Source organism: Vombatus ursinus, unplaced genomic scaffold (assembly GCF_900497805.2).
Source record: "Vombatus ursinus unplaced genomic scaffold, bare-nosed wombat genome assembly UNPS02000580.1, whole genome shotgun sequence".
Lineage (NCBI taxonomy): Eukaryota > Metazoa > Chordata > Mammalia > Diprotodontia > Vombatidae > Vombatus > Vombatus ursinus.
The window spans coordinates 12,848,153-12,866,423 of record NW_020940358.1 but is presented as its reverse complement, the minus strand read 5'-3'; the positions used below and the strand labels follow the sequence as shown (position 1 = coordinate 12,866,423).

Sequence of the window (18,271 nt, the reverse complement as noted above, 5' to 3'; positions counted from 1 at the left end):
TGAGTACCAGCATTCAGGTACAAACCCATAAAAGGGGCACAGTAAATATTGTCCTAATAGACATCACCATCATACCATGATGCTTGGGTGGGACCATTTTGATGATTCTACAGCCCTGTGTTGTAGTAGACAAGAGCACTAAAGGAAATCCTAAGCATAGTCATGCCACATCACTGTGGCCTTAGTCTCCTCTTCTTTAAGATGAGGGGATTGAGTGACCCTGGGCAAATCACTTAACCCCAACTGCCTAAAAATTAAAAAAAAAAAAGACGAGGGGGTTGGGCTGGATACTCTCTATGATCTCTGGCCAGCCAAAAGACAGTAGGGTTTTAGACACTTAAAAGTTCTCAATCCTTTTTTTTCCTCCTTTTGTGGTTCACAATGGGAAGAAGAAAGATAAGAAGGACCTTAAGGGAGTCCATTTAAATATGACTCAGAATTTTACCCTATTCTCTGAAGTTAATAATACACAATGATCAAATTTTATCATCCTACCCATAGATATGAATACTTACCAAATACCTCTTGCATTATAGTGGAGAAAGATTTAATAAGGTGATCCCTTTCTACTAGACTGGCCATTTTATTAGCAACAAAGGCAATGGAAAGCATTTTAGAACTTTTTTCTTTTGCAGGCCCCAAATTTAAACAGAGGATCTATTCCCATCTTAAGTTCACACAATCTCTTATTAAGTAAATATCTATTAAACACATTATGTGGTACTGCTGGGTGCTATAGTGGGGGATAGATAGTGTGGTATGGTGAAGGAGTGCTGGATTTGGAGTCAGAAAGACTTGGTTTGAATCCAGGCTCTCACACTTAATAGCTATGTGACCTTGGGCAAATCTCTTAGCTTCTTTGAGCCTCATTTTCCTCATCTGCAAAACAGAGATAATAATCTCTGTCTTAGAGTTGATGTAAAGTGCTATAAAAATGTGAATTTTTATTGAGGGGTTTAGAATCAAATTGCCTAGTAGAGGTCCTTTGGAGAGCTACTTTAATGAACAAATAATAGTTATTTGTAATTAGTACATTCATTATGTGTCCTCAGTGCTTAAAAACAACTCATTTCTTAATGTATGGACATATTTTCCTTGCCATCTTATTTACATTGTTCTTTTGTAGATAAATCGAAGGCAAACTGTAGCCTAGCTCTAGGGTGAATGATCACAGATTCTGCATCATTGGGGTTAGAATCAATATCGATTTAATCATAGCAGGGTTTTTTTTTGTGTTGGTCATTTATCTTTATTACATGAGGGATAGTTGTTAAAGGAAACTTTTTTTTTTAAATCAAGTAAAACAATACCACAGCTTCCAGCTGTGTGGGTTTTAGCCCCTGCAAGGTCCTTGTACCTTCTTCTTGGAATGAGAGCAAAGGTGATCCAAAGCACACATAAAGAGAATTCTTTCCTTGTAGACACACCTTCCTGATTAGGCCACTCTCTGTACTTTGAAATTGCTTTGCTGTCTGGGTCCCAGCAGGAACCTGGACTTCCTCAGTGGTTTATGATTAGTGAGTCAGCAGGCACACATGAAGTGGCCTTGCTTCTCCATAGCCAGATCTTAGCAGGCTCTCTCAGAAACCTGTGAGCTTAGGGAGCAGGGGCCATTACTTCAAAGGGCTGCTAGGCCCCCCCACAGAGATTCACAGTTCTCAAGCAGCTTACTTGCATCAATGACTGCAGCGTAATGGGAGCCACTGGCAAACCTCCATACTGCAAAGAGGAACCAAAAGTTATAGAGCTTAGGTCTGGAAGGGACTTAGAGATTACTGAGTCCACTTGGCATCCTTCACTTCCTCTATTTTCAGGCTTGTAAAATTTGAACCGGAGAAAACTATGAACAAAAGTACTACAAACACACTGAGTAATTAAGGGTACATGACTTGAATTTTAACTTAATAGCTCAACTTGCCAACAGGAAGACCTCACTTTACTCAATTACTACTATGTTCCTGAAAGGTTGCAAGTAAAGAGATTTTTTTAAATAAACTAAATTCTCTTTTCCCATTGACTTGTATTATAACTTCAGAGATGCTTCATCATCTTAGTGGATTGATTTTCATGTGGTGGTGTCCCTAATACAGTATGGCAAAGTACAAAAAATCCTTGACCTGGAGAACAAGGGACTTGATTTCTAGTCCAGGATCTACCCCTAACTTGATGTGTGATCTTGGGCAAATCATTTCTCTCTGGACCTTGGTTTCCTTGTTTGCAAAATAAGGAATGGACTCTGAGGGTTCCTTCAATTCCTGACATTCCATTATTCTAATTTCTCTAAGTGAACATTGCTTACATTATGTCAAAGTAAACAAACTAAATAATTAAATGTACCAGAGTGACTTGCTCTTTATTTTTTGTTGTTGTTTTTTTTTTTTTGCTAGGCAATGGGGTTAAGTGACTTGCTTAGGGTCACACAGCTAGTAAGTGTCAAATGTCTAAGGCTGGATTTGAACTCAGGCCCTCCTGACTCCAGGGCCAGTGCTCCATCCACTGTGCCACCTGGCTGCCCCGTGATTTGCTCTTTAATTTTTGCTCTTTATTTGCCCTATAGTAATATTAGTGTAATCCTCACCATTTAGTTATTTGAGTTTTGTAAGCTCATATTTGTGAATTTTATTTGATTAAAGCAGGACATGGATATCCATTCCCATAGCTGGTAAATTACATGGATTCTAAATGAGAATGCCTTCTTTTTCCTACAGGTATAAACGAGGTCTTCTACAGGGATGTGTTCATCTAAAAGCAAGCCGATTTCGGAAGCAACGCTGGACGCTGAGAAAGCAGCACTTTCCTCCTACCCAGGATGGCCTTGAAGAATGCAAGACTTGTCAGTCTCCTTCATCAGACCAAGCAGGTAATGGCCTCTTGGGGGAATACAGTCCAGTAGCAAGAGTATTTGAAATGGGAGTCAAGAGACCTGAGTCCTTGTCCTCGATCTACCAGTGGCAGTAGGCATGTGGATTAAGTGCTGTGGCCCTCAGTTTCCCAATTTGTAAAATCAGAATAATAGTGCTTTATGTGGGTTTTGGGAAGCTGAAATCAAATAGTGTGTCTTATTTCATCTTGGTACTCTAAGCACTAGCATAGGGCCTTCCATATGGTATCTGCTAAATAAATATTTGTTGAATTGAATTGATTTGTTAGCAGATGCTAAAACATTTTGAAAGTCAAGGACCAAAGAAATCCCAGTGATAATAATATATGTTTTGAACACAATAGCCACTTGATAGATTTTTTTTTTTTGCTGAATTGAACTGGATTGAATTACCCTTGAGAGATGTAAGAACTCTGTTCATTTTTAGCTATTATTTTGTGAATAAACAGGTCCTCAGTTCCTTTCTTTCTGTGAATAAACAGGTCCTTTCTTTCTCCTTTTCTCCCTCCCCACCCCTTTTGGGTACTTAGTAACTTCTGTACTCTCTACTTATCTCCCACTAAAAATACTTGCTCTTAGGGAAGGCTCTGATATCTAACGTATTAGTCACATCTGAATGTAAATGGCAGTCCCAGGAGAATTCACATAGGAAACCTCATCTCTGATGTGGAATGAAAGACTTTGTCCCTGTGAGAGGATTTTCACACATCAGTCAGCAGAGAGGGTATGTGTGTGTGTCTGTGTGTGTCTGTGTGTGTGTGTCTGTGTCTCTTCTTATGACTACTGACATCCCACTCCACTGGTCATATGCATACTGGTCATATGCCTCTGCATGTCTGACTATGTCTTTCATTGGTAAACATAGTTATCTCCTTCTTCTTTGAATAATTGAATTTTAGATTTGGAGGGACCTCAAACATCCTAGTGTAAACAGTCCATACGTGAGCAGGAATTCCCTCTTCAACATTCCCAAGAAATGGTACTCCAACATCTCATCAAAATGATACAGAACTTAGGACCTCCACTTCTGGACCCCTCTGACCACCAGGCTTTCCCCTTAATCTGTGTCCTCATTAAACCCTACTGGTTGAGCTGTCCATTTGTATGTGTCTGATTGGTACCCCATAAAGAGTTCATCTGTTGGCCAAAGGTGTAGTCTGAGACTCAGCCATGATAACAGACATGTCCCTCCTCTTGCCAACAGGCAGAGGGCAGCACAATGTTCCCTTCTTTGAGAGCTGGCTTTCCCTCAGCCTTTGGGGGAGAGCTTTGATGTTCTCCCAGACAGCTGTATTCTCCCAGACTCTTTCTCCTCCCTGTCAGCAGAAAGTGCCAAGGAACACAGAATCCTGTCGTGTGCAAATCCCAAATGAAAAGAAAGAGCACAGGATTCAGAACGGGAAATCCCCAGGTTCAAATCTAGCTCTGCTACTTACTAACTGCATGACCTTGGGCAGTCCTTCCCACCTCTGTTTCTTTATCTCTCAAAATGGAGGATTGGGCTAGAATGCTAGCTGGTTTCTGTGGCCCTCTCCAGCTCTAAAGCATGTGGTCTTAATGAAAAACCTTCTCTCCTGCCCCAACTTGAGACCAAATCAAGGCTCACTGCTTCCCTCCTGGCTTCTTTTAAACTATTTGTGGGATGGAGTGGAGCCTGAGGGTTTAATAGTCACAGGCTGATAGAGCTTTCCTACCCTCAGCAAACAAGACCTTGTGGGTTCTCTTTTGTACCTTTCCCCTCTTGGGAAATGCCCAATTCTGTGGGATCAGGGGTCCCAGGATTTAGAGGAATAAGAGACTTGAGAAATAATCTAGTTCAAACCCCTCTTTTATGGATGAGGAGATTGAAGCCTGAAGGAGGGAAGTGACTTGCCCAAGGTCACACAGATAGATAGGTGGCAGCAGAAAGAGGATTGTTAGTAAGGTTCTTAGACTCCAGTTCTAGGGCTTCTCCCACTGTGCCCTACTTCCTCCTCCCATATAAAAACCCATTTCATACTGGGAATCCAGAAGATACATATTCCAGTTTAAGCTCTAACATTAATTTGTTCTGTGATGTTAAGCAAATAATTTCCTTTTTTTTTGTGGGGTAGAGGTGGAAGAGGAGCTCAGTTTCTCTGTAAATTGAAGGAGTTTGGTTAGATGACCTTTACAGGTAAATTCCAGTTTGAACATTCTAGAATTTTATATCAGTATAGGAAGTCCAGTGATTTTGTGACTGTTGGGAATGACTAATAAAGGAAGGAATGGTCAAACTGTCAGTAGATATTACTGAACACCTATGCACTATATGCAAATAATTGTGTGAAATAAGAGACAATGCTAGTAAAATGAACGCTAATCTAGGGCAGGGACTGTTTTCATCTTCCTTACCTCAGAATCTAGCACAATGCCTTGCAGTTAGTAGGCATTTAATGTTTGTTGAATTGAATGTTTCTTAATATTTAATTGAGGAAGTAAGGCATAGCCCTGAAAAGATAAAAAGAAACAAAGCCAGTATATGCTAAAATGCCAAATGAGGAGCAGAAACTGTAAGTGCTATAGGCATTTAGAGGGAGAACAAAGATGGCTGTAGGCTGAAATGTTTAAAGAAGACTTCTTAGAAGAGGTGAAACTTGAGCTAGGCCTCAAAGGATGGGCAGAATTTAGATGGAGGAAGAAGAGGAAGGAGAGAGGATGTTCCAAATAGGGAACAGTTAATGTGAATAAAGGTGTGAAGGTGGAAATGATCAAGATTTGTTTAGGAGAAAATATGTTGTCTGATGGTATGAAGGGGTTTCTGTAGGGAGTAGTGGGAGATAAAGCTGAAAATAATAGACGATTCTAGGTTTTTGAGGTTCTTAAGTGACAGGTTCAGAGGTTTGGAACTTTTCCTAAAGGCAACGGGGAGACACTGAAGGTTCTTAGTAGATAGTCGTGTTACAAGGAGTGTTTTAGGAATATGGATCTGATAGCATTTTACAGGCTGGGAGAGGATGGATTTGGGGTGATCCATTTGGAGTTCCACAAACCTGCCACTGGTTATTCCTTCTAGTCCTTTTTTCAAAATATAACTTGTTTTTTCATTCCAAGAAGTTGCCCACCCATCTGTGTGAGCTATGAAGAGATACCTTATGCCCCTTTCAGAGGGGAAGGAGAAATATTGGATTCCATACCCTCTTATTTTCAACCTTATCATTCTCTTGCTTTAGTGCAGGCAGACTGATGTGTAAGTGAAAGTCAAAAGGAAAACTCAGACTTCCATTGAATGTCATCCTATCACATAAAAGAATAGGATCTGATTAGAATCATTCACATTGAATATAGAACGAGTTAGACTGTGTTCATATTGTGAGTTTGGGATGTGTTTCAGCATCTCTGCTGCCCAGAAATATATCAATTGAACAGTCAGTCAATCAACAAACATGAATATGTCAGGCCCTGTGCTAAATGCTAGAAACAAGTTCCCCCACCTAGGTAATCCTTGGGCTTTCATGTTTGTTATTCTAGTGATTCTTCAAAGTTAACTCAGAGATATGGCTCCCTGGTCTCTACCCTTCCTACCCCTCCTTAACAATAAGGAAGAGCCTGCAGAGTTTCCACCGAAGGGCAGGTGCAAAACCGCTTGATCTGCTTTAAGCATTGGCCCAGTAAGTATTAATCATAGGTTATTCCATCCTGATGTGTCAGGGCAGGGGCAGGGAAAATTGCTGGGGTAAAGGACTCTGTTGGGGGGTGGGAGTGGTCAGGGTGATGCTGAGAGACACACTGGAGAGTCAGCAGGTCAGAAGTTACAGACCATAATGGAAACAGCCCAGGCAGAAGGTGAAAGATTACATTAAGATAAATACAGAAGGAAAATCAAAGGGAAAAGAAGACTTTATTTCTCTTACATAGTAGTAGCCAACATCAATATTTCACAGCTGTGTGACAGGCACTGGGAGAGCGTTGTGTGTTTGAAGACGAAGTACTATAACTTCAAAGTAACTTTAAAGATGAGCTTTGGTCCCCCCAACATTTACAAACAACTTTCTTTAGAAGCCTTTGACCCAGTAGTCCTGAATGGATGAGAACAGTCATTGACTTAGCTATTGAGCTTTCCTAAACAGTGACTGACAAGGGACACGATAAATATGACAGAAGGCTGATGGTCGGGGAAAGGTTTGTATTTTGGGTGGTCTGAGGGGCCATAAATAGGAGGAACAAGATGATATTTAGCCAAGGAAAATTTAGGCTGGACCTTGGGAAAGGTTTTCTCTCATGATCTGTTAGCCTTAAAAACAACAACATGGCTCCCCACCCCCTTGTTGCCTTCCCCCCAACCCAGGAAATAGGAAAGTCTCCTGTCCAAATCCAGGACTCAGAAAATCTTCTGCAAATATACAGCTGGGAACTACCCTGAATAATGAGCAAAATGGCCCCATCACTACCTTTGAAGCATCTTCTTATTTATTTATCAGGAAAAAGAGAGATTTGTGGGAAAATATCCTTCTCTTTCCTCCAAACTACTCAGATGGTTGGTAATAATAATTTGAATTAACAGATGGTTTGACAGTGAAGTCATCTGCAAGCATAAGGACAGAGGAGTTATGGAGGATAAAGACCATATTTACTCAGACTTTGGGTTGACAGAAGACTTTGAGGTTGTCCTGAGAAAGAAGAGTCTTTATCCTGAAATCTAAATCCTGTCATCAGTTCAGTCCAAGAGACAAGCTGGAGCAAAGTGGGAAGCTAGAAGTTTTCTTTGGACATATTTGGGAATAGGATTTCAATCAGGCCAGACTCAAAGGATCTCAGAAGAGGATAGAAGGTGCATATGCCAGGGACATGGGCTTAACATTTGGGCCACTTAAGCAATTTCCTCTGGGTCCAGACTTTCCCTCCTTATAGGAACAGCAGAAAAACCCTTGTTTATCCTTAGTTTTCCTTGAATATTCAGTAGACAATTCAGTTCAATCCAACAAACATTTATTAAGCACCTACTGTGTGTAGGGCACTGTTCTGGAGCTGTGGGGTATGGACCAAGAATAGGAGAATTAGCCAGTTCATTAAGGGTGATTATTTCCCTATGTTTAATATGTTGTAATTTGCCTTCAGATCTCTGTTAGTGAGACCCAAGATGACAAACAGCCTCTCTGATATAGAGATTGAGGACTAGCTGGCCAGATTTCTTCATGGATGAATGGAGTAGAGTTTCCATATTTCTGGGTGCTATCTTTAATATCAACCAGCAGTAAAGACTGTCAATATGTGCTTAGTTTGGACTACTAATGGGCCAAACAGCATAATTAGGCTCATAGATTATTAGGGCTAAGGGAACCTTGGGATCTACAACAACTTTCTTATTTTATAGATGAAGTAGTTGAAGGGAATGTCACTTGTCCAAAGTCACACGGCATGTTAATGGAAATGAACTAGAATTTAAGTTTTTTTTTTTCTAGTGCTCTTTAAATAACATAAATCATACTGACTCAATTGGTTCCTGCTCTTGCCCCCTATGTCCCACCCCTTTCTTGGAGGTGATGGTAAGTGACTTCACTCTCACCCTTTATTCACAGTATCGACTTTCGGAGAGAGGGTACCACCAAAGCTTAGTGATTTGGCAGATAGTAGAAAATGTAGAAAAATGGTCACATGACACAGCTGCTGGGTTACAACAGCACTTTCCCTTTTCTCCAGAGAGCTCAGAAGCTTTTTTGGAAATAAATACTGCAAGTTTATTTATTGAGTACCTACAATATTCCCAGCTCTTACTGTATGCAAGTGCAGAAAGAATATGCCTAAGCTAAGGAAGGTTACCAGGGGTGAGGAACCTGTGGCCTTGAGGTCACATGTGGCCTTCTAGGTCCTTGGGTGGTGCCTTTTGACTGAGTCCAAGTTTTACAGAACAGATCCTTTTATTAAAGGGATTTGTTCTGTGAAGTTTGGATTCAGTCAAAGGGCCCCGCTTGAAGACCTAGAAGGCCACATGTGGCCTGGAGGCCGCAGGTTCCTCACCCTGGAAACGTTAGGCACTGAAAGTCTTATGCTAGGCCTTGCCTACAAATAGTATGTTAGAAAGAACTAGGAATTAGAAGCCCTAGCTTCTATGTTCTGGCTCAACCACTATCTAAAACAGAGGGATGTGTTTGCTACTCACTCCAGTTATTGGTAGATTTGTACCCTATTTGTGTTAGAATTTTAGAAGGCTTTGCAAAGTATCACTTATTATAAAGGACATAGCAGTGTTTTTTTTTTCCTATTAACCAGTTCATCAGATTTAGTTAACAATTTGCACAAGAGGCTTATCAGTTTGCTTATCTTGTATGCCAAACCTGTAGTGTGACACTGGTACTCCTCCATGTTAGACAAATTGCCTTTGCCTGGAGCTTAGGGAGGCTCTCAGCAGAGGTCTTGTTTATCTTTCATCCCTTGGTGTAAGCAGAGACCAGAGTGATGGATTTATCCCTTATTATAAGCAGGGGCCAGGGAAGTGAATTTCTCATTCCTACCCAATTTCATGTGATTTTTAGTGCCAAGATCCATGTTTCTGGGAATTGAAGATGAAATGAGTAGGCTCATAGCTACAAGGCAATTAATGTGATTGTAATTTTATTTGTTCAGGTTGAAAGTAATGATTGACCTAACCGCAAGACTTGCTTTTCTTTACTTATTGCTTCTAAAAAAGCCTCTCCTTATTTTGACCTGTTGTAAATAGTAGTATAAATCTTTGCCTCCAGCAAATAGTTCAGACAGTGCCCCATTTCCTTTTAAGAATTTAATGCGATAAGTATTTTTGAGCACACATTCATTCATGCACACGTTCATTCATTTAACAAATATTTATTGAATACCTGACAGAACCCTTTTCAAGGTGTGATGGGAGATAACAAGCAGAAGACCCAGGTGCTGCCTTTGTGGAGCTTACATTTGAGATGGGGAAATTGGGTACAGTCATACAGCTTAATAGCCCTCCAGTGAAGGCAAGTCAAGCCAACAAATATTTATTAAGCTACTATGTGCCAGGTACTGTGCTAGGCACTGGGGATATAGTACATGATTTAATGATAATTATCATAGGTAGTTCTTATTTAGCACTTTAATGTTTGCAAAGCACTTTGCTTAAGTTATTTCTCTTGATCCTCCTAACACAACAAAGCTGTGAACTCAGTGGGTGCTATTATTATTCTCATTTTATAGATGAGGAAACTGAGGCTGAAAGAGGTTATGTGATTTTAAAGTAAAATTCAAACTCAGGCCTCCTTGATCTGAGTCTACTTCTCCAGCCACTCACTGCACTCCATAAATTTAGTCCCTGGATGAGCAATTAGAGATAATAAAAGTTGTAGTAATTCAGAGGTCAGAATGTGGGGTAGGAGCTGAACATTGGACCTTAGAATGTCTAAGCTGGAAAAAAAGAATCACAGGACCTTAAAACATAGACCAGAGGATGTTAGAGTTGAAAGAGGAGACTAGAAATCATTTACTCTTAACTCCCTCATTTTACATATAAGGAAATAGGGGAAAGTTTCCTTGGAGGCTTGTAAAGGAATTTCCTTCTGTACTTCCTCCTCCATTCCCTTATCCCTCTTCATAAGATCTACTTAGTGTTGGCTCCCTTGATTTTCAGACCTTAGCTTCTATTTTTTTTTCTTGTACTTCTAAAGAACTTTTGCTACACAACATTAAATTGCTGGAAATTGAGGCTTCCAGCACTAAATACTTCTCTAAATGCCTAACTTTTGCTATGGCAATCACTATAAGGTCCAATTTGACATTTAGCAGTGTATTCTTGATTCTTACAAGGCAAAATGCAAAATGGCTTGGGATAATAAATGGCTTTGTTTAGCAAGATTGGAGGGGAGAAACAGTCTTATAATTAAAAAAAAATTAAAAGTAATCTTTTTAAACTTTCAACTCCAAATCTGACATTGAAAATCAATCTAGAAACAATTTCCATCTTTGAGCCCAGGGAAATCAGTTCTTGCCTCACCATTTAATATCCCTAAGGTCTTTTTTTCATCTAATATAGGGAAGTATAAATTATAACCAATCCCATTTATTGTGAACATAAACTTGGGGAGAATAGAGTTCCCATTACAACTCAGGACTTTGCTGGAACTCCTGAACTTTTATCTTTTTCATTTCCCTGGGTCCTAGACTTAAAGAATAATTCTGACACTCCTACCAGCATTGCTGTTAGTGATAATTTTAAGTTTTCATGGAAGTCAGCTCCTGTCCCCCAAATAGAGTCTAAGCGATGGGAACTTAGATTCTTTATTACAATCTCTTAAGTTTTAAATGGTCATACAATGTTTATTAAACCTCCCTTGCGTTCAGATCAATCTGCAATAATTTTGCTTCCCAGTTTCTTCCAATTTCCTTTATTTTTCCAGCTACAGGCAGCTTGCCAAATGAGCTCAGTGTGGTAATCTGAATCATGATTAATGCTTTACGCCTCCTCCTCTTTAACTGCTTCTATTTTCTTTCTGCCTCCCCTTTTTTCCCCCTTCTTGCATATCTGGCAAAGCTCTTATTCTCTTTAACCCCTTCCAACAGATTCAACTCCTAATTTTTAGTTTTATTTTTCATTGCTGAAAAGTATGTGTTCTTCTATGTGTGGGTATTAAATGACTTAAGAGGTCCCTTCTAACTCAAAGAGACTGTTCCTTAAAGAAATATGCAATCATGAAATGTTCAACCAGCCATTAGCCAGGACTGTGGTCTGAATAAAACCAAAAATACAAGAAAGGAATCTAGAGTTCCAATGCCCTCATCCTGGGCAAGTCATTTAATTTCTCTCAGCCTAAATTTCCTCCTCTGTAAAATGGGGAAATGAAGAGGGAGGGAAGGGTAGTGGACTGGATGGCCTCTATACTCTATAATCCTTCCAACTCTATAATCTGAAGATAGATACCAGAGATATAACAGACAATCAGTGCATGTGGAACAAAACAAGCTATGTTAGGAGGAATAATAGCATTAGTTTATATATGCCAAGGATTGGCAAACTACAGCCACTTCCTGTTTGTGTATGGCCCTCCTCTTGTTTTTGTGCTCCTAGGAGCTATGGGCAGTTTTTATGTAAAAATCATTTGGCCTTCCTGGGGTAATGTGCCAATCTTTGGTATGTGTCAGTCCTGGTATGTGCCAATCCCTGGTGCATGCCCTGAACTAAACATGTATTTTTATTATTTAAACGTGCTATATCATTTAAAAATATTTAAGGCCCCCTTATTTCAAATATTGTGGGTTTTGGTAAACATGTTCATGTTGAACTGACTCACACTTTCAGCCTTTGTCTGTCTAAAATTGATCCCTTTAAGTGAGCCTGTTCTTTGGGACAATTGCTTCTCTACATGGGCATGCTATGAATATCAATGCATTCTTATAAAAACTTACTAATAAATAAGAGATTTTTTTTTTCTTACCATCTATGTCAGGGGTGGGGAACCTGTGGCCTTGAGGCCACATGTGCAGCCCTAGGTCCTCAAGTGCAGCCCTTTGAATCCAAACTTCACAGAACAAATCCCTTTAATAAAAGGGTTTGTTCTGTAAAACTTGGACTCAGTCAAAAGGCTGCCTAGAAGGCCACATGTGGCCTCAAGGCCACAGGTTCCCCACCCTTGATCTATGTTGAAGTGTTAGAGGTTTCTGTCGATATTTATTCCAAATAAACCAGAAGATGCTCCTTCCAACTGTTTAGTTTTGGGCCCCAAGATGGACTATGAACTGGACCCAGAACTGAATGGAAGGAGAGTGGGCCAGATTGCATTTGGAAAATTTTGCAGCCCTTTCAGTATTCCCAAACTGCTTTCTGACACAAAAAGCCATAATTTTTTGAACATGAAAATTCTTCCAATGATGATATATATCTGTAAAACATGAGGCACTATAATCTCCAAAGAACCAAACTGGTGGATAACCCAATGGACATTGAAGGTACTCATGGTAGTCTGTGGTGTATTTCCAACCATGACTTGCACACGAAGCAGTTTTAAAGGCATCATCAAGAAAAGGTGACATTGGGGTAGAAAATGGGCCAATGATACAGTGAGCATAAGGGAGATAGCCTATGGACAGTCAGAATACTCCACTGATGCCCATGAAATGTTAAAAGGCTTAGAGGAAGGCCTCTAGAATTTATGGGAGAACATGGAGAAAAATTGCACAGGACAAGAAGGAGTAGATGACTTTTGATTTAAACCTCTGGACAGAATACCTATTTCATACTTATCTCATTTGGATTAGATCACAGATCCATAGAAGTAAAGCTCGAATTATCATTCTGATCTAAGAATACTGGCACTTTTAAAATAAGGGAGTGATTCTTATTATGTTTAGTGGAGAGACTAATTGTATATGCAGTTTTATTACCATTACATAAATGCAATCCAGATGCAAAGATTAAAATTAGTTGCCTAAGAAGAAGAAGCAAAATCTACACTGAAAAGAAAAGGGGAAAAATAAAAGAAAAAGGTATATACGGGGAGATGAAAGAGGGAGAGAAGATAAAAAGAAAGCTAAGTGACAAATATGTCATTGAAGCACAGTTGAGGGGATATATGGTTAGCACAGGCAGAAGTTAAAATGCAGAACTGTCATAGAAGACTGACATATTTTTCATTGAGAGTACAATAACTCCATTAGTTTGCAAAAAAGATGAGGTGATCATAGTATGTAAAGCTGAGAAGCCATCTAGTCCAAACCTCCTTTTTCAAAGTTGAAGAAACTGAGTCCAAGGTTAAAGGCTATGCCTACAGTAAGCATCGGGGGCAGGTTTGATTCAAATTCTCCTGACCTGAGTTAATGCTGTAAACAATCAAAATTTCCATGAACCATCAGTTTATCCATCCATCCATCTATCCATCCATCCATCTATCCATCCATCCCTCTCTCTCTCTCTCTCTGTATATAAATATTACATATATGTACATACATATACTTTTATAAATATATATCTTTTAGGACAAAAATCACACAAATGCTATTGTTACCATCAAAAACTTTAGTTTTTAAAATTTTTTAAATGAACATTTTAATGTTCAAAAGAGGTTTGTGGATCGGAGGACAGCAGTTAGAAAGTGGAGAAATCATATGGGTAGTCAACTGAATTTTCATTTTCTGATCCAACCCATCTCTTAATGCAGTTGAAGAGCTTTTCTCCTCCTGTTGGCCACAGGATGATAAGAAGGGTATGGTGGTTGTCTACCAATACTCTTAGACCACCTAGCTCCTTTCCTACTTCTATTTTATTCCTACTTCTATTTATTTATTTAGTGCTTTCAGCTCCTCCTGGCATACTATGTTCTGCTTCATTTGAGGGAGCCATTTGTGCTTTTTGTCTCTGAAAGAACAGATTAAGTATAGAAGTATTTTACTGCCTGTCTTATAAAATTTCAACAAGTCCTTACAGTTTAAAAAAGGAGTTTAGTAATTAGAGAAAACAAAATTATGTGACACTATTAATACAAAACCTCAGGCACTATATAACCACTGAAAACCAAAGATGAATGTCCAATAATTAAATATAATTGGTATTTACTTTTTCAAAGTCCTCAGGTGAATGTACAGTGGAAATTGATTTTAGGTGTTTGAAATATGGTCATAGTTATTTTAGTTAGCAGTTAGGTGGAACAGTAAGTAGAGCACTGAGCCCGGATTCAGGAAGTCCTGAGTTCACATTCTGCCTCAGTCACTTACTGATCCTGGGCAAGTCACTTAACCTCTACTTGCTTCAGTTTTCTCATCTCTAAAACAGGGATAATAATAGCCTCAACTTACAGAATTGTTGTGAGGACCAAGTGAAATTATTTGTAAAGTTCTTTGTAAACTTTGAAGTGCTATATAAATGATATTATTATTATTATTACTTATGACTGCTAACCCTAAACCTCTTCCAGGATTTGGTGAGTTCTCTACTCTCTTTGTAGGGTACAATGCTATCTGCTGCAGAGTTGGAAGAGGGCCACCAATCCTCATATAATTTGCTTTTTAAACTCCATATTGTATCTGATTACCATAAGCAATTATTATGTACTTAATTTTTTAATTTAATACTCACATAGACACTAAATGTTTAAATATGTAGTTTCAGTTATAGGATTGTAAACAGATTATTTATATCTAAGAAAGCACACCAACTCTGTCTGATCTCACACTGAATACCTTTCCACACCAAGGTGGTCCTTTGTACCTTTTTTCAGGTGCTTTTAGAAACAGGCCTCTCTGCTGGCTTCTGCCCTTGTAGCTAGTTGCTTACTACAGTTCAAGATGTGGGAACCATTTCTTCTCTGTCTCTCAGTTTTCCTATTCAGCAGTTAGGAGCCACCAGATGGTCAGTTCTGCAACAAGACAAGGAAGACAGTTATTATTTCAAGATACTTTGCAGAGCTGGGCAGCTAGGTGGCTGGAGACAGGAATACTTATCTTCAAATCCAGCCTCAGAAACTTCCTGTGTGACCCTGGACAAGTAAACTGATCCTGTTTGTCTCAGTTTCTTCATCTGTAAAATGAGTTGGAGAAGAAAATGTCAAACCATTCCAGTGTCTTTGCCAAGAAAACCCAAAAGGGGTCACAAAAAGTCAGATATGACTGAAACGAGTGAAAAATGGCTTTACAGATATAAAATTGTAGGTATGTATTATTTTAGTTAGAAGAAAAAAAGGGTTAAAATTATTAATCAATTTTTATTGAGCTGAAGTGTAAAAAAAATCCCACTTAATAGAAGTCAAGATTTGTCTCTTATACACAGGTTCACTATACAATTTTCCTACTTGTTTCTTTCTTATGCTATTAGGACTGTAATACCAAAGCCAGTCCTCAGGGCTTTATGAGTAGCTGGAACTATAGATAAAACAGAAGAGTTACTAGGAACCATCCTGAAGTCTTGTATACTTCCATAATTTGCATGCAGTTTCCTACATTATCTAAAGTTTTGAATTTTTAGACTTAGATGTTTCTTATCACCATCTTTCCATATATAATATTTTGAGAGAATCTCCTAAGTCATTGATCCTATGAAACCTTTTCAATTTTGATCTTTCCTAGTACTCAAAAAGTGTTTTCTGTTTATATGTGTTGAACACTGCAGGTTTTGTTAGCTGACCAACCTCAAGCCCAAATTGTTGGGTGAAATTAATTTTTTTTAAAGAATTTGATTTATTTTATTTTTAAGGTACTTCAGTTTTGTTGTTACCTATTTTTACATTTCTGTATGTTGTTCTGCTGATCAGTCTCTCTGTTTTTTAACCAATACCAAATGGTTTTGGTGATTAGGGCTATGCTGTATAGTTTAATATCTAGTACTGCCAGGCCTCTTCATTTTCCCTTTTCTGTTTTCATTACTTCCTGTGAGATTCTTGACTTTTTGTTCTTCAGATGAATTTTGCTATTATTTCTAGCTCCTAATCCTTTGGTAGCTTGATGGGATGCACTAAGTAAGTAAATTACTTTAGACATTATTACCATTTAAATTATATTGGCAAAGCCTAACCATGAAAAACTAATATTTCTCCAATTATTTAGGTCTGTCTTTATTTCTGTGAAGAATATTTTATTGTTGTAGTCATAGAGTTCCTGTTTATGTCCTAGTAGATAGACTAGAAAATATTTTATATATTCTATAGTTATTTTGAATGGAATTTTTCTTCCTCTCTCTTCTTGCTGGATTTTGTTGGCAATATTCAGTAATGGTGATGATTTGTGTGCACTACACTGTAAATTTGATGAAATTATTAATTATTTAAATTAATTTTTATTTGACTCTTTTGGATTGTTGAGATAGACCATTGTATACTTATTCAATAACCTTTATTTCTTTTTCTTGTCTTATTGCTATAGCTATCATGTATTTCTAGAAGTATATTAAATAATAGTGATAATGGATATCCCACCTTTGCCCTTGCTGTTATTGGAAAGGCCTCCGTCCTTTCTCCCTTATATATAATGTTGGCTCTTGGTGTTAAATAGATACTATTTACTATATTAAGTAATCACATTTATTTCCAAATATACCTTTCTTTCTTACCTTACTGTACTTATATCATTGTAGACATGTTTATTATTATTTTTTTTGCTGTCTATCAGTTAATATGTCTTTACTTTTTTTCTCTAAATTTTCCATATTTACCTTTTCTTATAAAACAGTAATATATCATTATATTAACATATCACAATTAGTCTAGCCATTCCTCATTAGATGAACACCTACTTTCTTTCAAGCTCTTTGCTATCACAAAAAAAAATGCTACAATGAATATTTTGATATATATAGGCCCCTTTCTGTCTTTGACCTCCTCAGTAAACTCTCTCAGTCAAAGGGTCTGGTCATTTTAATTACTTTTTAAAAAATCATATTTCCAAATTGCTTTCCATAACAGTTAAACCAATTCCCAGCTTTACCAATAGTATATTAGTGTGCCTGTTTTTAAGCAGCCCCTCTGTCCAACATGAATTACTTCTATATGTTGTTACTTTTGCTAATTTGGGTGTGAGGGGAAATGTTAGAGTTGTTTTGATATACATTTTTCTTATTTTTAATTATTTAGGATGTTCTTTCTTGTGTTTGTTAATTCTTTGCAATTCATTTTTGAGAACTATTTGTTTCTGTTGGAGAATGGTTCTTGGTATTTAGCACAATTATTTGTGTTAATTTATTGTACATGCCTTCAGTATCAGAACATTATCAGAGATTTCTGATACAAAGATTATTTCTTCCAATTAACAGTTTCCCTTCTAATTCTAGATGTCCTGGTTTTGTTTGTGCCAAAAGCCTTATAATTTCATGCATCATTACTTATTTTATCTTTTGTGATCTTTTCCTTGTTTGGTTAATAATTTTTCTACCAGCTATAATTGTGAAAGATACCCCCACCCATTTAGGGGTGTGACTCTTGATATTTTACTTGAAGTGTTGAGAAAAGTAATCAGCTAGTGAGCCAAAGGAACGAGTGGCATAAGACTGTTTTCCTTTTTCCAAACAATCTTCTTGTTTCTCTTTTTAGGTGCCTAGCTTTAAATTTAAGTGAGGAGATTTGAAGAGGCTCAGAATTATTCAGGAGATTTCCCATGAAGTGCCTATCTTCTCTATTAGCCTTCTAGAGTAGCTCTAGATCATTCCCGAGATATTGTAGGAGGCTATTCTCTTTTCTAACCACATTTCCTCTACATTTGTTACCTGTAACCCTAGGCCTAAAAGACCTGAAGTTGTGTTCTTGAGACTGCATGGCATGCTTTTTTATTTTGTACTAAGACCAGAAGTAGATCTTAGCTCTGATCACATGGAAGTTTAGCATAAAGCTACTTTCTTCTTTACTGCAGCTCAACCCTAAAGACCAGAAGCAGATCTTAAATGCTTGTGCATCATATGGCTTTGAGATATGCTGGAGCCATTTTTAAGTTTTCAGTGTCAGCATTTTACACTTTGGAAAT

General features: G+C 38.1%; 1 protein-coding gene across 3 annotated transcripts in view; it reads left to right on the top strand.

Moving 5' to 3' along the window:
• The window catches only part of ZNF831 (zinc finger protein 831), a 102,851-nt gene that overhangs the window by 61,297 nt on the left and 23,283 nt on the right, over window positions 1-18,271 (top strand). For 2 of the 3 annotated variants that reach the window (XM_027847716.1, XM_027847708.1), the window contains exon 4: window positions 2,709-2,860. In XM_027847716.1, coding sequence (XP_027703517.1) covers window positions 2,709-2,860 — 152 coding nt within the window. Of the gene's footprint in view, window positions 1-2,708; window positions 2,861-6,370; window positions 6,450-18,271 lie in introns of those variants that run through there. The other variant, XM_027847723.1, reaches the window with a different exon arrangement.